This window comes from Carassius gibelio, chromosome A25 (genome assembly GCF_023724105.1).
Source record: "Carassius gibelio isolate Cgi1373 ecotype wild population from Czech Republic chromosome A25, carGib1.2-hapl.c, whole genome shotgun sequence".
NCBI lineage: Eukaryota > Metazoa > Chordata > Actinopteri > Cypriniformes > Cyprinidae > Carassius > Carassius gibelio.
The window spans coordinates 9,460,646-9,483,677 of NC_068395.1; the positions used below are offsets into that span (position 1 = coordinate 9,460,646).

At 36.5% G+C, this 23,032-nt stretch overlaps 2 protein-coding genes across 2 annotated transcripts; both read right to left on the bottom strand.

The window, feature by feature from the left end:
* Positions 1-5,896: 5,896 nt before the first annotated feature.
* Positions 5,897-12,560, bottom strand: LOC127947268 (apoptosis inhibitor 5-B). The gene is made up of 14 exons (XM_052544274.1): positions 12,256-12,560; positions 10,903-11,064; positions 10,701-10,794; positions 10,520-10,585; positions 10,223-10,374; positions 9,322-9,528; positions 8,901-9,005; positions 8,640-8,729; positions 8,130-8,308; positions 7,485-7,578; positions 7,258-7,314; positions 7,080-7,171; positions 6,848-6,990; positions 5,897-6,765 (listed from the first exon to the last, which is right to left on the bottom strand). Exons 1-14 carry the CDS (start codon positions 12,325-12,327, stop codon positions 6,686-6,688), a joined length of 1,593 nt encoding a protein of 530 aa, XP_052400234.1. The 5' UTR covers positions 12,328-12,560; the 3' UTR covers positions 5,897-6,685.
* A 1,242-nt stretch (positions 12,561-13,802) lies between these two features.
* On the bottom strand, positions 13,803-22,331 carry LOC127947270 (proline-rich protein 5-like). The gene is made up of 9 exons (XM_052544275.1): positions 22,133-22,331; positions 19,599-19,746; positions 17,688-17,768; positions 17,390-17,438; positions 17,058-17,115; positions 16,853-16,944; positions 16,627-16,761; positions 15,258-15,378; positions 13,803-15,055 (listed from the first exon to the last, which is right to left on the bottom strand). The coding sequence occupies exons 2-9, from the start codon at positions 19,715-19,717 to the stop codon at positions 14,676-14,678; spliced, it is 1,035 nt and encodes a 344-aa protein (XP_052400235.1). The 5' UTR covers positions 19,718-19,746; positions 22,133-22,331; the 3' UTR covers positions 13,803-14,675.
* Positions 22,332-23,032: the final 701 nt, after the last annotated feature.

A 23,032-nucleotide genomic window follows, 5' to 3' on the forward strand; every position in this document is an offset into this window, starting at 1 on the left:
GCAGTAGAAACATAAAGGAGTTGGGGGGTATTCGCTCGTCTTTACGCAAGGTGTCGCCAAACTCCATTCGACAGCTGCTAAAAATAGTGCCAGTTCACTTAAAACTGATTTGAAAATCTTCTTAAACTAGTTTTTACTCTTTGTGTCGTTATTTATTAAATTACTTATTGTAATGATCTAAACATGGCACAAGCCACGCGAAGTTGGTGTTTTTGCGATTCGAGTGTCTCTGTCCGTGGTGCTGAAATATAGTCTCAACTATCGCATAAAGCTTTATTACTTTTTTTAAGTATTTTCCCGACAGACATGAACTTTAAATACACTTTATGCATGCAAAGGCTGTTTATACTATATAAAACCCATGAAGACACCATTTTATCGGCATGTCCGTGTTGCCTACAAGTGTATGAATGAACATAAGCTCCTATTCATAAAACAACGCTATGTACTTCGATGTGCAGGGATGATCCTACCTTCGCAAAACACGGGATGTTCCGGAGTGTTGTCGGACTCCTGCTGCTAAAATGGGAGGATTGTGAATGAGCGGGCGGTGATGAGTTGTGTGTGTGTGTTGAGAGGGGGACTGAAAATAGGTAAATATTTAGATCAAGGGCGTAAGTATAACATTTGTCATCATGTTTCCCTTAAAATACATCAGTGTTCTGCCAGGAGTGTCATAAGTGGCGGCTTTGATCTGACAGTGAAGCTGGACGTTTGCACCCTCCGCTAAATCTAAAAATACCTCTATTTCGGCTGTGTGGGCTCGAGCTAGCTCTGAGCTTCTCCTCACTTAACCCACCTTACCTCAAATTTGACAGGGACAGCAGTCCCGAGTCTGTGGCTCCTAGAGTTGCTGGTATACAGTGAAAATCACAAACCTGCAAAAAGAGCAAAAATAAAAGATATCATGAAAAATTATATATTGTAATATTAACATAATATATTCTAATGATATATTCTTATCATATTAAATATTATCATAATTTAATTATTAATATGATATAAAATCTAATCTTTTATTTTAAAATGATTTTGAATATATAGCCTATATAAGAAAATAAAATGTAAATAATATACAAATGAAAAGACTGCAAGTGATAGATGATATTAAGATAATATTATATATATACACTCACCTAAATGATTATTAGGAACACCTGTTCAATTTCTCATTAATGCACTTATCTAATCAACCAATCACATGGCAGTTGCTTCAATGCATTTAGGGGTGTGGTCCTGGTCAAGACAATTTCCTGAAATCCAAACTGAATGTCAGAATGGGAAAGAAAGGTGATTTAAGCAATTTTGAGCGTGGCATGGTTGTTGGTGGCAGACGGGCCGGTCTGAGTATTTCACAATCTGCTCAATTAGTGGGATTTTCATGCACAAACATTTCTAGAGTTTACAAAGAATGGTGAGAAAAGAGAAAAACATCCAGTACGCGGCAGTCCTGTGGGCGAAAATGCCTTGTTGATGCTAGAGGTCAGAGGAGAATGGGCCGACTGATTCAAGCTGATATAAGAGCAACTTTGACTGAAATAACCACTCGTTACAACCGAGGTATGCAGCAAAGCATTTGTGAAGCCACAACACAAACAACCTTGAGGCAGAAGGGCTACAACAGCAGAAGACCCCACCGTGTACCACTCATCTCCACTACAAATAGGAAAAAGAGGCTACAATTTGTACGAGCTCACCAAAATTGGACAGTTGAAGACTGGAAAAATGTTTCCTGGTCTGATGAGTCTGGATTTCTGTTGAGACATTCAGATGGTAGAGTCAGAATTTGGCGTAAACAGAATGAGAACATGGATCCATCATGCCTTGTTACCACTGTGCAGGCTGGTGGTGGTGGTGAAATGTTGTGGGGGATGTTTTCTTGGCACACTTTAGGCCCCTTAGTGCCAATCGGGCATCGTTTAAATGCCACGGCCTACCTGAGCATTGTTTCTGACCATGTCCATCCCTTTATGAACACCATGTACCCATCCTCTGATGGCTACTTCCAGCAGGATAATGGACCATGTCACAAAGCTCGAATCATTTCAAACTGGTTTCTTGAACATGACAATGAGTTCACTTTACTAAACTGGCCCCCACAGTCACAGATCACAACCCAATAGAGCATCTTTGGGATGTGGTGGAACGGGAGCTTCCTGCCCTGGATGTGCATCCCATAAATCTCCATCAATCGCAAGATGCTATCCTATCAATATGGGCCAACATTTCTAAAGAATGCTTTCAGCACCTTGTTGAATCAATGCCACGTAGAATTAAGGCAGTTCTGAAGGCAAAAGGGGGTCAAACACAGTATTAGTACGGTGTTCCTAATAATCCTTTGGGTGAGTGTATATATATATATATATATATATATATATATATATATATCACATCTAATGCACAATCTCTGTCTCAAGTAAATCTGAATAGTGATTTGAGTGCTACAGGAAAGAGCCACAAGTGGCAGTGGTATTAGAAGTCTTCAGTCAAATCTTACAAGGCATTGATCTAATATGCAAGATTTGGGGGTTTCTTGGATCCGTTACATGTGCTGTCCAAGTTTCTCTCAATGCATTACACATAAAGCCAATAATTGTGTCGAATGACTCAGAATTATGAATTACAATCCTACGTTTTTCCAAGCATCAGGTTTTGCATTGCTCACATCTTTAATGTGATCTTCAGCCATCAGTATCCTTGCATTTACCAGGCCAGACATGAACGATTTAGTATTCACAGAGACCAGAAGTTTATCTGCTGGGATGGCAGGATGCCATCGATCTTTATTGTTGACAGACACTGACACATAGGCAGACTTGGCCCTAATCTTCCTCCAGTTCCCATTAACAACATAATCCAAAATATTTGCTTTGGCTTTCCGTCAGACGTTTCTTTTTCCTTTGTTTGACCCCCCCCCCCCCCATCCCTATCTCCTCGGTTTGTTCCACCATGGGGAGAGAGGTAGATGCTCTAGGAAATGGACACTGCCCCGGTGGTTTCTATTGGAGAGCTGAGAGGGGAATCAAAATTGATTAGGGTTTGTTTGAATTTCAAGCTCAGATTAAGAATCTCCACCCTTATAGCCCTTTCTCTCTGTTTATTTTTCCATCTCTCTTGCCTAAATGATGTCAATAGAAGCCGAGCTATAGAGCTATTTATAGACTCTCCCCCTCCCATCCGAATCACATGGTTCAGAGCCGAGGCACAATGACTACCTCAAGAGAAGAGTCTGCATGAATAGAGACCGTGAATATTTATGAACGGGCAAGCTGTCACATGATGTTCCTCCTGCGTAACATGTTAAGAAAGAAAATATACTGGGCTTTCATGTGCACATCTTCTCAATATCCATTAAGTTCTCTGCCATTTATTCATCCAGTACCCCCTTCTACTAATTCATTCATTCAAAAGTTAGTTGGGACCTGAACTCATGGGTGCACCAAATGTCAGAAAAGCAACCTAAAACCCTCTCAGAGAGAAAAAATCTCTCAGCTGCTGTTTTGCCCACAGCACATGATCCTTCACGTTTCATCCTGCCCCTTGTCTCCATTCACATAGCCTATAACAAGGCTGCACAAAAGAGAGAAAGGTACTAAATTGTATTTAACATAGGCAGGGTTAACTGACATTGATGTGCAACAATTTAATCAAAGGTTATAAATCATTGAAGACATGTTGCATAGGCTATTAATCTATTTATAGTATTATGTGTATAGCCACAACAGCCACACATATGGAAACCAATTCTTTCGGGTTCCTAGTTGACATGTTAACAGTCACTGGTTGCTATATTTAGTAAGCCTGGCAGTGCTGTTACTATTCCTGGCATTGTACATGAGGGGGCGGATGGTAGTCTTTCATGAAAAAGAGGATAGCATTCTTTTCTTGCAGTTCTTCAGCCATCCTTGTGTCGCGACGCGTGTCTGCGCAAGGTGCAACACCTCAACTTCTGCTGCAGAACAACACTGCCAACAAATGAATATGTATTGTGTGCTTCACTAAGAACTGAACCATTCTGGTTGTGATTCTGATTCACAAACCATTTGTTAATTGTTCCATTAATGGTTCTACTTTTCAAGCAGAAACATTGAGGAAAGGATATTTAGACATGAGAAATGCTATTCTTATCGTGTTTACACACTTTGGATGGTCTGTTGCCAAATGATGAGATGATTTCAGACTTCATCAGTACAAACATAACAGATCAGAAATAAATTCAGTGCAGATCTTCGAAAAGCTGCATTTATACAGATTTTTTAAGAGGCGGCATAAACTAGTAAATGCTTCTAAACATATATGAAACTAAAAATGTAAGACAATAAAACATTTGTATGTAATACCACTGATTACAAGAGAACTCATGATGGGCATGTTTAACTACAACCAGCCAGTTACTACAACAAGACAATAACAGCTCTTACCGAATCATTAAGTGTTCCCTAAAAAGAACTTCATTAGAGTATTTGTTTGGGAATCGGACTACACTGGTGATGTTAAATGCTGATTCACTGAAAAGAATCGATTTATGAAACTAATTCACTCGGGAATCGGACAACACTGGTCACGTTGTGTGTTTTTAATTCACTAAAGATAATTGGTTCTTAAGAGTCATTTACTCAAGAATAGGAATACACTAGTCAAGCTGAATGCTTTTAATTAGTTAAAAGAAATTGTTCTTAATAGTATTTATAATAATAATAATAATAATTAATAATAATCAGTTCATAAGAGTCATTCGCTTTTATTTAATTTGCTTTTAATTCACTTAAAATAACCGGTTCATATGAGTCATGTTATTAGAAAATAGTCTACACTGATCGCGCTGTTTTTTTTTTATTTAGGCCTACTAAAAAGAACCGACACATTTGAGTCCATCTTTCACTGCAGTACCATGAACATATTGTTTGATATCGTACGCTTGTCGTTTCAGCTTGTTTGCCCACCTCTTGATTGGTCCATCGATTTATCGCGCATAGATCATAAACAGAAGGTTTCTTATTAAGTCACTTTATCTCTCTCTCAGCTGAAGAGATAACGTACAGTGACTTATTTGGGAAATACCTAGTCACGAGCAGCCGACGCTGATAGTTGTCTGATAGCGCCACCTAGCGTTCAATGAACAGCGCGGAACGACACACCTGTTGAAGTGTGGAAAAACCCCGACAGATTTAACCCTTAAACCCGTCTACATCTTAAATACATCTCACGAGGCGGTCATTTCATCTGACATAGCAAAAATGCCTTAAATTGTAATTTGTTTATCATATTTTTAATTTTGAAGGGTCGAAATTGAGTTCCCTTATAATCTATATCTGATTAAGTTAGGGCTATTATTATTTTCGATTTGTCTTCCTCTATCTAAACGTAACCCTCACACAAACGTCTCGTATTTTTAGGTTTTAAGATTCATTTTCTTTCGTATTTTACCATCATTAAAGGATTTCAATGTTGGCAAAATCTCTAAATTATCATTAAAATTGATTTTTATTGACAGTTACTTTTGCATCTTATTTGTGATGCATGTATAAAGCCTGTGTATTTTTGGGTGAAAAATGATTGGTAGATGCACAACACTAGAAAAGCAGAGTTCCTAAGAATGTGGACGTGTTTAGAAAAAAAACTAACTAACATTAAAATGGTCTTCAACAGTTTTAAGCTCTGTAGTATCCTAAATTGTCATGTTTTGAATTTAAAGCTGCTTTTATTGGTTGCAGGCTGTTGTCTTGGATGACCATCTAGTGGCGTGATTCCCTCATGGTAACTACAGTTAGGACAGTTTAAAAATGAATATGCACATCAATATTGGTAGCAAATGTGTAAAATGCAAGACTCATGGCATATTTGATACAGACTAAATATTTAAACCAATATTCATATATCAACCAATGAAAAGGTGTTGAAAAAGGCAAAAAGATTTAATGCGAGTGAAAAATCTTGATTCTAATGAAAACCAACAGCTGTAATACATAAATGTCATATTTTCTCCAATTAAAAATTTGAATACTTCCTACAAACTAATCATGCACATTTGAAATTGAAAGTGAACTCAAATCTATGCATGCAATATTTGAAAATGATTGGGTCATTATTTTTTGTAACAGTTTGAAAAGCCAAGGCAATCCTACTCTAAAAGGACAATTTCCGTGGTATATTTTACTTAAAAAAAATTTTTTTTAACCCTAATTAAGTTAACAAACAAACATAGGGCATAAGAGGTGTCATACAAATTAAAACATTTACGTCCCGAATTAAGAAAGTCAGCATAAGATTTGACCCACACAAGTTTGATAAAATTCAGAAGGATATTATTTTTCACTTCTTACAAATCTGTAATTTTTGATCCAACAAAAGCTCTGAAAAATTAAAAAGTTAAAAAAGAAAAGATACAAAGGATGCATGTCACCATACAAAAACTTAAGAAAAAGAAAAACACACCTCGGCAGTTTTTTGTTCCACAAAGATGATCCAGAAAGAAAACAACCAACACATTTGTAACCAATGACAGGAGGCTGAGAACGGATTTTCAAAAACACACTCAAGAATAAAATTAAGATAAAATGTAGAGCAAAAAAAAGGATGGATGGAGGGCCGTAAGATGCAGGAAGGACCAGACGGGAGAAACTCTGTCAAAGATAATGTGTTGTGGTAATGTAGTTGCATGGGTATAGAAGCATATGCAGTCCTCTTAATAAATCCGTCCTCGGCTTCGGTTGCCTCTTCCTCCGAAGCCTCGTCCTCTGCCGCCCCTGAAGCCTCCTCGTTGTTCTGATGGCACAGATGAAATCATTTATTTGTACAGATACTAATTCACACAGTACTAGTGATTAAGTTTTGATAAGATACTCACCGTTAGAGAAGTTCCCAATGCTGGCGCTGTATTTCCCACTGGGCGGATTGTATATCTGTCGGGCGTCCCTCCTGGGCAGATTTGTGGGAAGCTTCTTTGTTGTGGCTGTTGCCCCAATGTCCTCTACTGACTGCCTCTTCTGGCTGTAGGACAAACAGAGATCATGGCAAAACCTTTAATAAGCAGACTAAACATGATGATCTGAATGTCCAAGGTTGATCTGTACATGTACCCGATTGCTGCTGCTGCCGCCTCGGTCTTCTGCACCGGTTTCCAGGACAGAGTGACTGTGCTTTTATAGGATGGAGGGTTATGAAACAAATCCTGGAGAAGATGGAAGAAAACAAACGAGGTCAATATTTGACAAAACAGCGAAGACTTTCAAAACGGTCAGAATTCATGAATGTTACCTTGATTAAAACATTTATGTTGTTGGTGATCTTCAAAGCCACAACTTTGATTTTATTCTGTGAAGAAACAAAATTAGAATACACATTACATCTTTCAGTATACTTGTTGACGGTTTTTGAAACTCATTAGGTAAATTGATAAACACCTGGGAATTGCAGTAAATAAATACCTTTACTTCTAGTAACTTTACAAAGCAAAGATCAGTGTAAAAAGTATCAAATCATACCTCCTCTGTCTTCAGTGCATCTCCAGTCTTGCCTTGCAAAGCGACTCGCAGTTGTCGAATATATACTTGGAGCCCCCGTGCAAAGTACTGTAACCTGAGAAATAAACAACAAAAATATAATACATTTAATGCACAGTTCGCCTGCCTTCCACAAAGCAATGTAATGCAATTTTTTTTTAAATCTTGTATTCTAACCAAAAGCAGTAAAAACTGAAATATTGCAAAATATTACAATTTAAAAATTCTTTCTATTTTAATATAATTTAAAATGTAATTTCTTCCTGTAATGCAAAAAAGCTGAATTTCTGCATCATTACTGCAGTCGTGCTGCTTAATATTTTAGTTTTTCCAGGGTTCTTTTATGAATAGTTAAAAAGAACAGCATTTATTTGAAAATGAAAGCTTTTGTAATGTCACTTTTGATTTATTGGGTCCTTTCTGAATAAAAGTATTAGCAGTATATAGCTAAAGTATATAGCAGTAGTGTGTATTCTAAAGTTGAAAAAGTATTTGTTTTTGCTGTGGTATTTTAGGATCACGAAAGCTTATTAGTATTGGTACTACCACGTTTTTCTATATAAAGACTTCATTTGAAATGCTTTCAATAGCACTGTTGTCCTTTAGATGATTACTATGAGCTCTGACCTGATCTTGAAGTCCTTCAGCTTCTCTGCGCTGATTTTGTCAATAAGAAAGTCTGGTAGTTTTTTGCCCAGCTGATGGAAGCTGAAGAGCAGACACTCCACGTAGCTGAACTGCAGCTTGGGCTCTTCATTGGCAGCATTCTCTCCGTTCTCCTCCTCTGGAGGCAGGGGCATGAACTCCTGAAGTCATTAGGGGACAGAAAGATACAGAACCACAGCATGAGATGAAAGCTTTCGAAATTTTTCTTTTTCGTCAGTACCTGACCAATTCATATTAGCACTTACCTATTCTATTCGTTTGTTCTCATTTATTAAAAAAAAAGCAAAAAACAACAAAAAGCACTTGCTAGTGTACTGTGCTAGACTGAGACTTGTCACATCACTTGAATACTGTTGCTCTCTTGTTGGTCCGATTGCTTCTGTTGTTCTCATTTTTAAGTCGCTTTGGATAAAAGCAGTTGCTAAATGATTAAATGTAAATCCTTATGCAAGGTCAGGAATATGCCTTTACCAGTAGCTTCTCAAACAGCATGTTGAGATTGACCTCCAGTTTGTCCATGTCGCCACAATACGGACTCATCTCAGCTAATAACTTTAGTACCTGTAAAGAAGAAAATATTACGTTTATTTTCCAGCATCCTACGAATATCTGCGAGTGGGGAGAAATTTAATAAAGACGTGCTTTTTTTTCCCCCCATGTAAAATAAAAAAAACCTATATACAAGCTTAATATGCAGAAATGATTCCATGATTCCCAGCATGTGATACACACCTCCAGCTGGATGTCCAGTTCTGCTACAGGGCTGGTGAGCAGACTGAGGTTGGGCAGAACAAATTCACAGAAGTAGGTCACAAAGCGAGTGGAATGCACATTTTTCTGGAGGAGAGATGAAAAAAAAAAAAAAAAAAAAAATGTACGCTTTGCATTATTTGGACTAGTACTGGCGTAATATATTCTAAGAAACTGTCATAATAATATTAATAATAAAAACAAAACACAATGACAAAAAAAAAATTGTTTGGTGAAATGTTGTTTATATAAATACAATTCTTTAATTACATCAATTTTTTCCTTGGCACTTATTTTTTATTTTGTAAACAATTCATTCAGACATCCATGCATTTGTCAGAAAGTGTCAAATTAAACAGCTGAATATTACTGGAGAAATATTATAATATTATTGCGGACTCACAGAGAAGAGTGGTAAAGCCTGGCGTGTGCACTGCAGGAGCCGGTCGACGCTGTCTGTATCTGCAGGGTTCAGCGCCTGCTCCAGAAATGCCTGCTCCACCACCAGCTCCACCAGCTGCTGCCGCCCACTCACAGTCTGCATGTTCTTCAGCCCGGACAGGATACGCATCAGGAGTACAAACTCCTCCCCCGTCACATCCTCTAGGACCTAAGACAATCAGAAAGAGTGACAGCTCAAGTGTGAGAACAATTCAATGCAAAAATCATGTGGTGCAACAAAACAGAGGACCCCAACAGATCCTTATGACTGTGTCAAGATCTCTTAAAAATATAATTTGATAAGACAAGGTTAGGTCAGGTTGTGAAATGTCATATGGTACGACTCTACAAAAACTCCCATTTTGCCAATTAATATTTCATATGTTCAAGAACACAAATACTTTTTGATTTTTATGCCACACGGAATAAATTTAACCTTTTTAGTTTGTCAAAATCAATATAAAACCAATGTAAATACAAAGAGCACATTGTGAACTTTAAAATATATATATATATATATATATATATATATATATATATATATATATATATATATATAAAACACTATGGTTTTCCCAAAAACATAAAACCGCACAATGTTTTTCAACATTGATAAGACATGTTTATTGAGCAGCAAATCAGCATATTAGAATGATTTCTGAAGGATCACATGACCCTGAAGATTAGTTGCTTTGCATCACAGGAATAAATTACATAGAGAACAGTTATGATGACTGGAAATAATATTTCACAATATTACTGTTATTAGCACAAGAGACTTCTTCCAAAAATATATTATTCTTTAAAACCCCTAAACTTCTGAATGCTAGTGTATGCGTGGAAAACAGAAATATGAATGACACCTTTTTTGTCTCTATGAAGATGTAATCCTCCACCTCTTTTGTCATCGTGTCATCTGGCATGGTTTTCAACTTAGTAGAGAGAAACTTAATCGCTCTTTCTCGGACAACATCTTCTCCCTGCAGGATCTGACTGAACAAGCCTCCCAAAGTTCCTGTAAAGAAAGACGACAGGGTCAAAGAGGACAAATAACTAATCGTGACAGACACAACACAGAAACAGTCGGTATTTTTGTATGTAGAATTAACAGAAAACACATTCTACCCATAAAGCATCGAGGGCATAATGAACGTGGATACCTTTTGCATCAATTTTGAATATAGAGATCAAAGCAGTGATGACTTGATTGAACTCAGCAGAATCATCTAGAAGATATGAGAAGAAACTACTATGATCAAACAGTTGGAAAAACAGTATGTTGTTTAGTTGCACTAGTTTGTTAACACTGCCTAAAAACCAGGTGCTTGGTAGATGTGAGACCTGTCTGCAGCAGCTGTGTGAGGATGTCTGCGACTCTGGGTAAGTTCTCTCCTGATGCGAATCGGGGCAGTTCTTTGATAGCCTGCCTTCTGATCTATAATCAGGAAACCAGGAAAGACGAACCAACAATGTAAAGATTAGTTTTCCGATTTCACACCCACAACATGCAAATTCTCTGACATGCGGATGATGATTTACTCACAGATACATCTTCATCCTCACACAGATCAAGCTGTGCGTTGATGGCTGCGTCGGCCAGCTCTGGAAAACTGCTGAAAAATTTGGGAATGAACTGCGCAGCCAGTCGCTTCTCCTTTGGACCTCCTTTAACGCCATCCAGAATCACCTGATACGCATCCTTGTGCTGAAAAACAATTTAAATTAAAAATAGATCAAAATAAGTGACATTTCACGATAATAATAAACCTAAATATTTATTATAATTAACATTACTACCTTTAATGCTAGCAATGTTTCTTTAAAATGTTCATTTTTAACAACAAATTCAATATATTTGATACAAAAAGTATTAAGTTACAATAGTTTTTTTATTTTTGCCCACCAAGGGTGCATGCACTTGAACAAAAATACAATAAAAAGAGTAACACTGTGTGAAATATTATAAAAAAATAAAATAACTATTTTCCACTTGAGTATATTTAAAAATGCAATTTATTCCTGTGATGGCAAAGCTGGATTTTCAGCAGAATTATCAATATTTTCACAAAAAACATTTTCAACTTTGATAAGACCCATTTCTAATCATCGTGGACCAATAATAATTTAGTTTGCCATCATATGAATAAATTTCTTTAAAAATATATTAAAATAGAATACAGTTCTCTTTAATAGTTTTTCTGTCATTTTGATAAAATAAATGCAGTTTTGGTAAGCATAGAAGACATAATTATTACAAAATTTTGACTGGCAGTATATAGATAGATAAATTGATGAACAGTAAAATAAATAAAATACATATTAGAACACATAAACAGGTACTATTTAAATATATAACTTGATAAAATATAAATATCACATGATATATTAAATGTAACAATATTACACAACATCTGAACATATAATCAGATGAATGCACACAAAATAAGTAAAACGCTAGAATATTTGTATGATGTAAATTCACGCATCCTTCCTCGTGGAAGCTGTTAATAATTCATCAGTATCTCTGCGCAGGATTGGGGAAAACCACATTCACAAACGCATTACGTCCACAGCGTAACATTAGCCTTGCTAAACGTGAGAGCTTATCTTTAACAAACCTCAAATTTATATAACTAACGTATTTCATCAGAAACAGACAGAATAAACCCTTTCTGCTTAAACAGTTGCCCTTAAAGCTTGCATTTGATGCCGTTTACTTATTTACTCAAACCCCCACACATCTCTGGTCAGTTATTAGCGCTAATGTGCTCGTGCGTTAGAGGAGGCCGCGTAGATACACTACAGGCTTTCGATTAATAAAACTCCACCGAAACTGAATATCCAATGAGCACCTTTCCTCTAGGCGGACGACATAGAGATACGAGACATTGTTTACTTTGCTTAGATCCTCTTTCGCGTCGGCGAGGATGCCGTAGTTACGGTAGAGGTCCTCCACTGTCGCCGCCATCAGCGTGTCTGACTTCACCGGGGGTTCAGTGAATAAACGGCAGCCCTGCTGCTCCTCCAGCGACACTCCTGCGGTATCCGCTCGAAATGTCTTCAAACGCGACACGTTATTAAAGAACAGAGGTGTTGTGGGATGTTATATAGGAAGCGACGGTTGCTCTCGCGTGCAGTTTGCCAGCTTGGGTTTGTTGCTCTGTGCGGCGGCGGGATGAACGTCTACTTCGGCGCTTTTGGGAGATGATTGACAGCGTCATTGGTTAAGAGCGCCATCTGCTGGATCGAGTGCCCCCCCATTGTCCTTATCAATTTTACATCGTTGATTGTTCTGAAATGAACCAGCACAGAGCTGACTTGAGCTAATGGCACTATTGTCTAAAATAGTTGACTTTACATTCAGAGAACCATGGGGCTAAACCTTTAAAATAAATTAAACATCTTAGGGTCAAATTCGATTAATAAATGTAAAATAAATAATTACAAATAACGAAAGCTAGGTCACTACTGGTTCTTATATATAAATATATATATTGTAGACAGATAGAAAGATATAGTAATTGTAGTGACATAAAAACGCCACTAAACTTAATGGGCTGTTTTATTTTTAATTATTAAAAGAAATAATAATAATAATAATAATAATAGACAAAATGCAATAAATACAAAATTTACTCCTACTCTACTCTTAAAAACAGAAATGTAAGAAACAGAAACTAATGTTTATTGACTCTGAGTTGAAATCAAGTAAAACTTCCAGGAGATGGCAATAAAAGACCAATCATTTTTTCTCTTCTTACTTCCCATGTAACCTGCAGCTGCCCAATTTTCCTCTTCTTTATAGCAAAGCCTTACTGAACTTATCACCTCAAATTAGATTAGAGTGAACTTCCTTCCATTGGCAGCCAGAAGAGGAACTTCCTAAATAGGTCCGGCTCCTCCTGCCAGATCTAATAGAAAAAAAGGTAGCTAATATTTACACACATTTATTTTTCAACAGCCTATTTTTTTATCATTAAGATTCGTTTTCAATTGTGACATTATTTTCACAAAAGTTTAGCACATATTCACTCCAAATTCTTATAACTTCATTCAAAATTAAGTCTTAAAATATGCACATTCCAAAAACAACCAAGTTTAGTTAATGAAATAAAATCCAAAAACGCAAACAAAACAATATCTTTGATAAACACATAACCGTCTGCTCTTTCAGACTCACCAAAGTCAAAAGTCCTATAGTACACTCGAAATAAAGCTCCTTGTCAGCTCACATGCTTAAACACTGCCACAAAGGTTTTCTGAGGTGATGTTGATTTGGAAAACAGCATCTAAAGCTCCTTAACAGCTAATCTGCTAAAGGAAATCTAAACTGTAGGCCAGGGCCACAAAGAAATGTTCATGTGAACCTCTAAAGACATCTACTCAAACCTTAGACATACAGTCCTGTGCTATACAGAGGAAATGAACAGTCCAATGCAAAAATAATCTCAAAACCACTTTCTTCATTACTTCAAAAAATAGAAATGAAAAAAGGTACACACACACACACACACTTTTACTTTATCTTTAGTTATCTAAATGACAACATTACATAGACTTCTATTGTTTTTATATACAGATATACACTTTTTAACCCAACCCTACACCATTTTTACAACTGCAAAAAAACCTTGTTTACTTTATCTTTATATCAGTTTTACAAACAAGGACATCCCTAAATGAAGGTTTGTGGCAATTTTGTCAGGTTTTGCTCACTTTTGGGTACACATTTGTCCCCAAAATATGGTTAAGTAGGTACACACACACACATGCACACATTAAATAAATTTTCTTTTTAATTATTTTAAATGTATTTTTTAAATATTACAATTCCATAAAACTAAATATTCATAAAAAGACTAAAAATCCTATTTTCTTCACGTCAGCATGTTTAGTTTCAACTACAAAGACATGAAACCATAAGATCGCTTAAGAAGTCGAAGGTAAAGACATTAATTGTGTGGAAGTTAGTTTAGTGATCATATGTGTCTCAGTATGGCTTCTGCTGTACCTTTGTAAGCCGCTCTCTCACCTGCATATTTTCACACCGCTTTACCACTTCCATGACAGAAAGACGTGTGACTCTTTTGCCCTGCTTTACAAGAATGGGCTGAAGTAAAACTTCTTCAACCACACTCCAAGCTCATAAAAACAGGCTAAACTGACAGGCCAAACAGTATTTAGCACACAAAACAGCTCACATTTCCACAGCAGCAGAGTCATATTGTATTAAGCGGACACGTTCTAGCTTGTCTCAGTTATCGTAACTTTACAAGATCTCAGTGGGCGCTTTGAGAGCATGAGAAAGAGTTTTTTTTAACTAGTTAGGCCACACTTCATCTCTGCAGTGCTTTGCCCTTGAAGGATTTCCACACCACCTGGCCGGGAGTCAAAAAAGACAGGTTCACGGCAGAAAGTCTTCAGTGTCCTTTTGCTCTCTGTCTTGGTCATCCTGGCTGCGCTACTGACCTCCACTTCTTCTGAACACATCCTGTTTTTCATGGACAGGAGCTGGATGTCTGAATGCACATTGGCGACTGTGTGGCGTCGCACACCGCCAGTCCTTTCCAAATAGGCTTCACCCTCGTGTTCGATTAGAGGTGCCAGGAAAGACTCGTGGGCAAAATGTGTCACCATGATCTCAGGTTGACTGAGGTGTGGCGTGTCGACCAATCTCAAGCCTTCCAGACGATCCTCTGCGGAGGAAGCGATTATGATGCCGGTTAGATTTAATGCTGACTACAACATGCAGAAGTTGATTGAAAACACAGAGTTATTGTATGTGTGCACTGAATTGTTAATGCATTTTTTATATTTTAATTGACCCAGACAAAGAAAGATAATCCTGTCATTGACCCACAAACCAAAAACAAGGAAAAGCATAAAATGATTGACCACCTGAAGAGAAATCGTTAGGATTCATGTTGAGGTAGTTACTCAGGTAGGGAGATATAACCATTTCCACTAGCCTCTCGAGTAGGAAATACTCCTGCGTAGGACCATTAGGCTCATGAATGCCCTGCTCCAAGAAAAACAAAACACAAAAGGAACATGAAAATAAGGATTCAAAGCAAAGAGGTGGCATTCACTGCCGGTGGATGAATAGTTAAATATCTGGGTTCAATCCCAAGACAGATGACAAGTGGGAGTAAATGAGGAACGGATGACGCATCAGTGTGCTTCATCACCATTAAGCCCTTAAGCAAGACACTGTATCCCTGTGGTACTCAGCCTTGTTCTGGAACAAAGCTGACAAGCTTCTTTTGTATGGAGAAGCCATATTTGATAAATGAACGCTGGGTCAAGGTGCCTGATTTCATGGAGGCTCTTCAAATCTCATCTGAGATTACGGAAACACAAAGCAGATCCGATATGTTCCCACACCACACTCAGGGAATGCTCTCCTAACGCTCATTTATCTTCATATCTCTGCTTCATATTCTCACCTGTGCATTAACAACATATTGCATATGTATGCGTTACATTTATGTCTCAATAGTTGATTTTTATTAAAATAATATATACACTATTATAGTATTTTTTCGATTTTAAATTTAGCTTTTATTTAGCTTAGTTTTTTTTTTGTTACATGCTTATCATATTTCATATATCTCTATTTTTTTTATTTTAGTTTTAGTTAGTTTAGTACTTCAATTTCAATTTGTTGTATTTTATATCAATTAATTGCAAAAGGCAAAAATTTGACATTTTCAGGATTTGGAAGTTGAATTTTTCTTTTTTGATTTTTACATTTTTTTTAAATTATTTTATTATTTAATTGTACTTTAGGTTAACAATACAACACAGATATGAAGGTCAGGCCTATATACCTTTTTGTATATAAACTTTCCGATATACAATTTTCATAATTTATCCGGACCAGATTTTCAATCTTAAAATATAATTCAATTTTTAGAATTATCAGGATGTGAACAGAGATATAATAAACACCAAAAATATTTATATTTAATATTTATAGTATGAAAAATATTTATTTATAACTGCTGGATGTGTTCACTTTTTATCTATTTTTTTATTTTTATGAAAATGATACATATATATATTTATTTAAAATGATAAAATAATATTTTCTGTTCAAACCACTAAATTCATTTGAGCACTTTTGTCAAATAAAATGCTAGTTATACCATTATCAGGATGTATAAAATGTAATTTCCATCACAAAACTACAGATGTGGTGGAAATGTTCAGGATGCGTCATAAAATCAGACATTATTAGAGCACAAATGACCTCGTGAGAGCTCACCTGCAGGATCAGCAGCATCTGTGTGATTGGCGGAGGATATGAGGAGCCCTGAAACATGTTCTCCACAGGAAGCTTCAACAGAACCATGTTCCTGAAGCCTAGCAGAGCCATCTGCCTCACAGTCAACTCCTGACCCTAAACCAGCCAAAAAAACACCAATCACCATAGTATCATTAACTCGACACCAACCCACTACTTTGAATGGTAGGTGACATCATTTTAATACCTGCACGGGATAGAAAATAGCTTGAAGAGTTGGCAGGATGTCTGTGAAAAACCTCACCCACATCTCAGACAGCGCTTGAAGACGGCTTTCATCTGGGCATGAGAAATGACACAAGAATGCAAGGAGCGATTCAATTACATCTGTTAGAGCTCACGCAGGCCATGAAATGCACCAGTAAGACCTATAAAATGGGTTAAGCACTCACCGTTATGAAGATGAATCTTCTCCAAAATATCCAACAGACCCTTATTCAAGAGCTGATCCTGGATGAAATGAGTGATGCAAGTACTTAAAGGAATATTCCAGGTCAATAACAAGTGAAGCTCATTTGACAGCATGTGTGGCTTAGTGTTGATTAGCACAAAAAAAAAATTCCACTTGTCCCTCTATTTTCTTAGAATGAAAGTGAATTTGTAAATGTAAATACTTCTTTTTTCAATAGTATAGCCACAAGATGTGAACAATGTGAGAGTTAACATCATATAGTGTGAAAAAAAAAGCTTAGTAACATTTTGCCATAAACCATAAAATTTTTACCTGAAAGTACTCCGTGATAAAGGATCCCAGTTCAGTCCTCAAAAGCCACCTGATAAAACGGTTAAAAGCTCAGTTAGTCACACATACCCTCATAAACATTTACTTTAGAACTCACCACCACAAAGCTAGGGTGTTGTGAGTTGTTGAAATTTGCTTGCGATGTGTTACTATGTGGTTGTTAGTGTATTGTGGGTCACTGCCTACTGGCCCGAGTCAAAAATCTCTTATCTTGAATTGAGATCAGTGTATAGGAAGTGAATCTAGTACATGGCTGTGGATCTCTTTATTACTTTCTTACCTTATGCTTTCATTCAGGGTATACAGCTCATTGGCTTGTAGCCCACCACCCTGGAAGACTTTAATTACAGCCGTTTGAACACTGCAAAAACAGAAAAGACTAAGTTTGTGGAGAAATCAGGAAACTAGTCCTCATTCAAGTGGCCTGACCGCTGATTTGCAAGCTAAGAAAATTCTATGCAAAACATCCCTTTATATGCATAAAGACTCTGCAAAAACATGTCAGAATCCAGCAATATCACCTGCATCAGGGAAATTCTCTGTTTTAATGTCTCTAGTCAGCATTTTTGTCCACTTGCCAGCAAACCTTCATTGCCTGTCGACCAACTGACCACTTTAGACTAACATCCTGCTCTACACTTCCTGAGAGACGGGTGGCAGAGGTCCCATTTCCATAAGGAAGTTGTAAAGGCAAAAGTTGCTGTCTGCTTTATTCTCTAATGCTTAAAAATGTGTCTCTAAGGGGGTTTTCCCTGAAGACTAAATATGGCAACAAGCAAAGTGTGAAATCACTTATAAAAAAGCAAGGTTTCACTTCTACTGTACAGTGACTCCTAACATCATTCTTGACTCTGAATGTACTCAAAAACAAACAAACATTCAAATAAACAAAAAACAATACAAAAATACATTTCATGCATTTTTACAATGACTTCTACAGTCACCTCGACACTTTTGAATGTTTTTAATTTCTGAATTAAAACTCATTTTGATGGGGTTTTTTTTTTGTGGAGGCATTTAGTCCAAAAATACCAACTACTTTTCTTTTATCATAATGAAAAAAAGAAAAGACAAAAAATAAAGTTCTCATTAAAGAATAAAATTGAAACGAAATATATATGGGTGTGTGTGTGTGTCTGTGTGTGTGTGTGTATAAAAAATATTTAATGGCTACAGTATTTATTACTATATTAGAAACTTTTGCCCACCAAATCAAAGTACAAAAAATGAAACTTTATCTTTTTTTAATGATAAGATAAATTTAGTTCATGTTGTAAAATGTCATATGGTGTGACTACCCAAAAGTGTAATATTATTTATGAATTAATAATGCATGATATTTGTTTTAAAATAAATTGGTCCTTGAAACATTTAGAAAATAATGATTAAGATGTATTACTTGATGTTTACTGGACAGTCAGTTGATATACATTTTTCTTGAAAATGGTATATTTGAAACCAACATCGAAACAGAGTACATTTCTAATAAATTGCCAAATGTGTATTTAAGACAATTTAAGTTTAATTCAGGTTGTAAAATTTAATGTGGTGCATGGTGTTCAAAATAATAATATTTATAAAATAATTATTCATGCTATTAATCAAAAATAATTCACCTTGACAAAATATATTTAAAAAACATTTTTGGAAAATAATGATGTGTTCACATGTATTCAAGGTTTAAGGAAAATATGGTTTTACGTTTTACTTGATGGTTACACCACATGACATTTTTAAAGTCAAATATATTTTTATCTTGAAAATAGTAGGTTTTCAAACTCACTTGAACTTGCCACATGTTTTTTTTTTCTTTTTTTTTTACAAGATAAGCTTAGTTCAGGTTGCAAAAACTTCCCAAAAGCATTAATATTTATGAATTATTACATCATGATATATGGTACAGTGCAAAGTACTGTTGTCAGACTCCTTGTGCAAACAAAAATCTCACTGGATTATTACAGTGAGATTTTTGCACAGTACTGTTTGTATAAACAAAACTGACTTAGAATAATTTAATTTATTTATTAATAATTTTTTTTAAATAATTAAATAATGAGAGATTTGTCATCTTTGAACAAACTTTCCCTTTAAAAGAATCTCTGCTGTCTATAGAAACCCCTAAAATCTCATGGCAATTAATGAAACAATGCCTTTTCTCTCTCTCTCATCTTTGGGAAAGGGAACCACCCACCTGTTCCAAACACTGGCGTTGGACAGCTGCAGTGTTGGCGAGCTGGCATGAAACCGGGCGAGGTCGGACAGCACAGGCGAGCTCATGAAACGGGGTCTGGGCTTTCGGAATGACCCCATGGCTCAGATGTAATGAGGCCAGGCACGTGCTAGAACGAATGTCAGAGATGAAAAGTCACGTCACAGGCAAAATCTCCCACAAGGTACACAAGGTGACGCAAAGAATACATGAAACAACCGCAAAAGGCAGTTGTTTACATGGTTCAGCTGAGTTGACTCATTTTTATCGATGGCTGTGTCATAATGAAAGCCACACAGAACATCTATGATATAAACAAGTACACTTCCTTTCATGTGCAGCCTGACATGAGACTTCCTGGTGAACTTATGGCTGCGCTACACTCACAGAAGTATCTGATAATCGCAAAAAGGCAGTTAGGATGCAGTTAACCAGATGCGTGTATCAGATGCTGACACATTCAAACAGCACTCATCTTAGCTTCCTTTGCACAAATGCTTCCCAGAATTCTGACTCAAGCTGATCTCGTTCACAAGCTGCACTCTTGACGGCATCACAACTTGATCCCACACACATCTGATACCAACTGTAAACTTACATATTTATCCCATCTGCCTAATAATAGGTTCAGTCAGTTCCCACACTGACAAAAAAACACTGTAGCAACGACAACTACGTTGCCTAACAATGTCTCCAATTATAGGCTGCCTTTGTAAAGCCTATGATGGGTTAAACTGGTATTTTATCCGCCCAGCAAAAAGATGGCAATATCAGATGGCGCCCTGAATCAGTTCCATTTGCTGAAAGAAAATGAGCTCATTCACAGTCTAACATTTGCAGCAATCATGAATGAAAATTTGATGCATCCATACTCACCATCTGCTAATTAGGAGGCCAAAAACAAGTCAGACTCCCACTGGAGTTGATTCACTCTATGCATACTTTGCATGGATTGAGCTTACTGGTCATAAATCACACTAACTAAGACGTCACGTTTCTGCCTGGCTCCTTAAATGTAATCTCATTCTTTCAGTTCTGGTGTATTCATTGATTCACCAAGTGCTTTGGTGAATTAGGACTTGGGTTTTCTGGAGAGATGGTTGACTGGTGAACTTCAAGTAACAGACATAAGCAAGTACTCAATCCAGCTAGGTAATGCCATTAAGGCTGCAGCATCTCAAAGCATGACCCGGGGAGAGTAAACAGCCTCATTTATCATCCATGTTCAACTGCTGAACTGGCTTATGTACAATTAAGTGGACTCTCAAAGTCAACGTCAACTTTTGAAAGGGCCTTTTACACTGAGAACAAGAACTATAACTATGTGTATGCTGATGTTATTATCATTCTAAAGTCTCGTTCTAAAAGACCCATTATAATAGACAAAGTTTAAATAATCATTCTAATTCTGTCAGAACAGTTAAGTCCAGACTCAAATGGCAGACTGAAAGCTCATGCGGGTTGCCAGATTCAACACGCAACTGGAATGAGCACAACTGACAAGAGAAGGTGATGAGCCATACACTGAAATTGAAGGAAGTTGTTTTAATACGCTAGGCTGTCGAGGATTTTTAGGTTGGGTAGAATCATAGATCTCTGAATCAGTCCGTTCGCTGGCATCCATTGCTGCACTACATTGTGTTTTCAGTGATCTGGCAACCAAGGGAGTCAAAATAATATTGGGTAAATGGGCAGTGGACAGAATCACACAGACCAAAACAACAACAGACATTCTGACACGAAATGCACATTTCAAAGAATAACTAGCTGTGATTGTTTTTCTTAGAAACAAGTATGTGCCCTCAGCATGTTTCCTAAATATTGGCGAACATATTATGGTATTTTTATGCTTCAGTACAATCAGTTCTTTCCAACTAATTAAAAATAACAAGTCACCCAAAAGTTAAAATTCTGTCATATTAACTCACCAACGTATCATTCCAGACCTGTATGACTTTTTATGTCATTGCTATTTTGATGATGATATTTTTGTACATACACAAAGTATTTGGCGTCCAAAATAAAACTGGTCCCCGTTGACCTTCATTGTATGGATATTGAACAATTAGACATTTTTCTAAATGTTTTTTTTTTTCTTGTTCCACAGAACAGCACAGGGGTGAGTAAATGATGTGAATTTTTGGTGAACTACCCAGTACTTATAAAATGCAAAAATGGTTTCCCCCAAAGTACATATAAATTAATGCCTAAAAACGTTGTCTAGTTAGGTAGCTCACTATTTTTTTAAGCACAGCGAATGAATCATTCCAGTTGTGTCGTGGAATCATCTACAGCTGGGTTCTGCAACTATAAAAATTAGCTTTCTATAATAATAACATTCATTAAGAACAGCACTATTACATTATATCCATTAGTTACAAGGTTAGAAATTATTAATTCATTAGTCATTAAGTTATACAGGTTTAATTTCTCCTCTCTACAGACTTGAGTAGGTTATCCTCAGGGACCTCCAGTGTCTACAAGTCGAGCTGCTTCTGAGTAAATGTTTCACTTACCAGCTTGTTCTTCTCAGTCCTAACTGAGAGTTAGTTTGAGCACATTGTAATTTCCGTGTCCGTTCTCACACATTGAAACGCTCCGTGCAACTTCGACAAACGCTCCCGTAACAACCCATATGCTGCTCTTAAAAACAAAACTTCAACCCTCAAGCGCTGTTTGTCAAGTAGCTATTCATCGGCTGAGACAAGAAGTCATGATGCTCCGCTGTGGGCGGTCCATGGGAGGAGTTTGCTGCAACTGTTTCACACATGCAACAAGTGCGTAGTCCGAGTCATTTTCGCGAACCGGTTCTTTCGAACAGCTCGGTTCAAAAACAGAACAGTGATTCTTTTCCGACATGACGTTATTGCTCCGTCACGAGCAGCACATTTAACTGTTTAAGTTTCCCGTCAAAGTCCCTGTTCAGCTCATAAACAAACTCAAAGTAATTTAGAAACAATATATAATCTATAAATAATATTATAAAGATATAATTCATTCAAAAAGAATGCAAAAAAAAAAAATGGCTTGTAGAGAGCCAAATTTGTGGGCACTAATGTTTTTATGTGTGTATTTAAATATTATATAATTTTTATATGAATTGTACTTATTAACCATAATGTGTTGTATGCAATTTTATTTTTATTATTATGTGTGATTTCGTACTTGTGATTATTTTTAAAGGTTGTCTTGTTTAAATCTGGCTGGGGGACTACCGATGAAAATTAGCACTTTTGAGCTAACTCGGGTACATTTACATTGTTTTAATGTTTATTAATGTACACTGTCCCCTTTCAAATAAAGAAATTACAAATTAATGCATTTAGAGCGTACACTAAACGATATAAAAACTAATTAAAAGTTCTGACAATTCATTTTACATTTCTCTGTTTTATTGCGTTGATAAGTGTTATAAA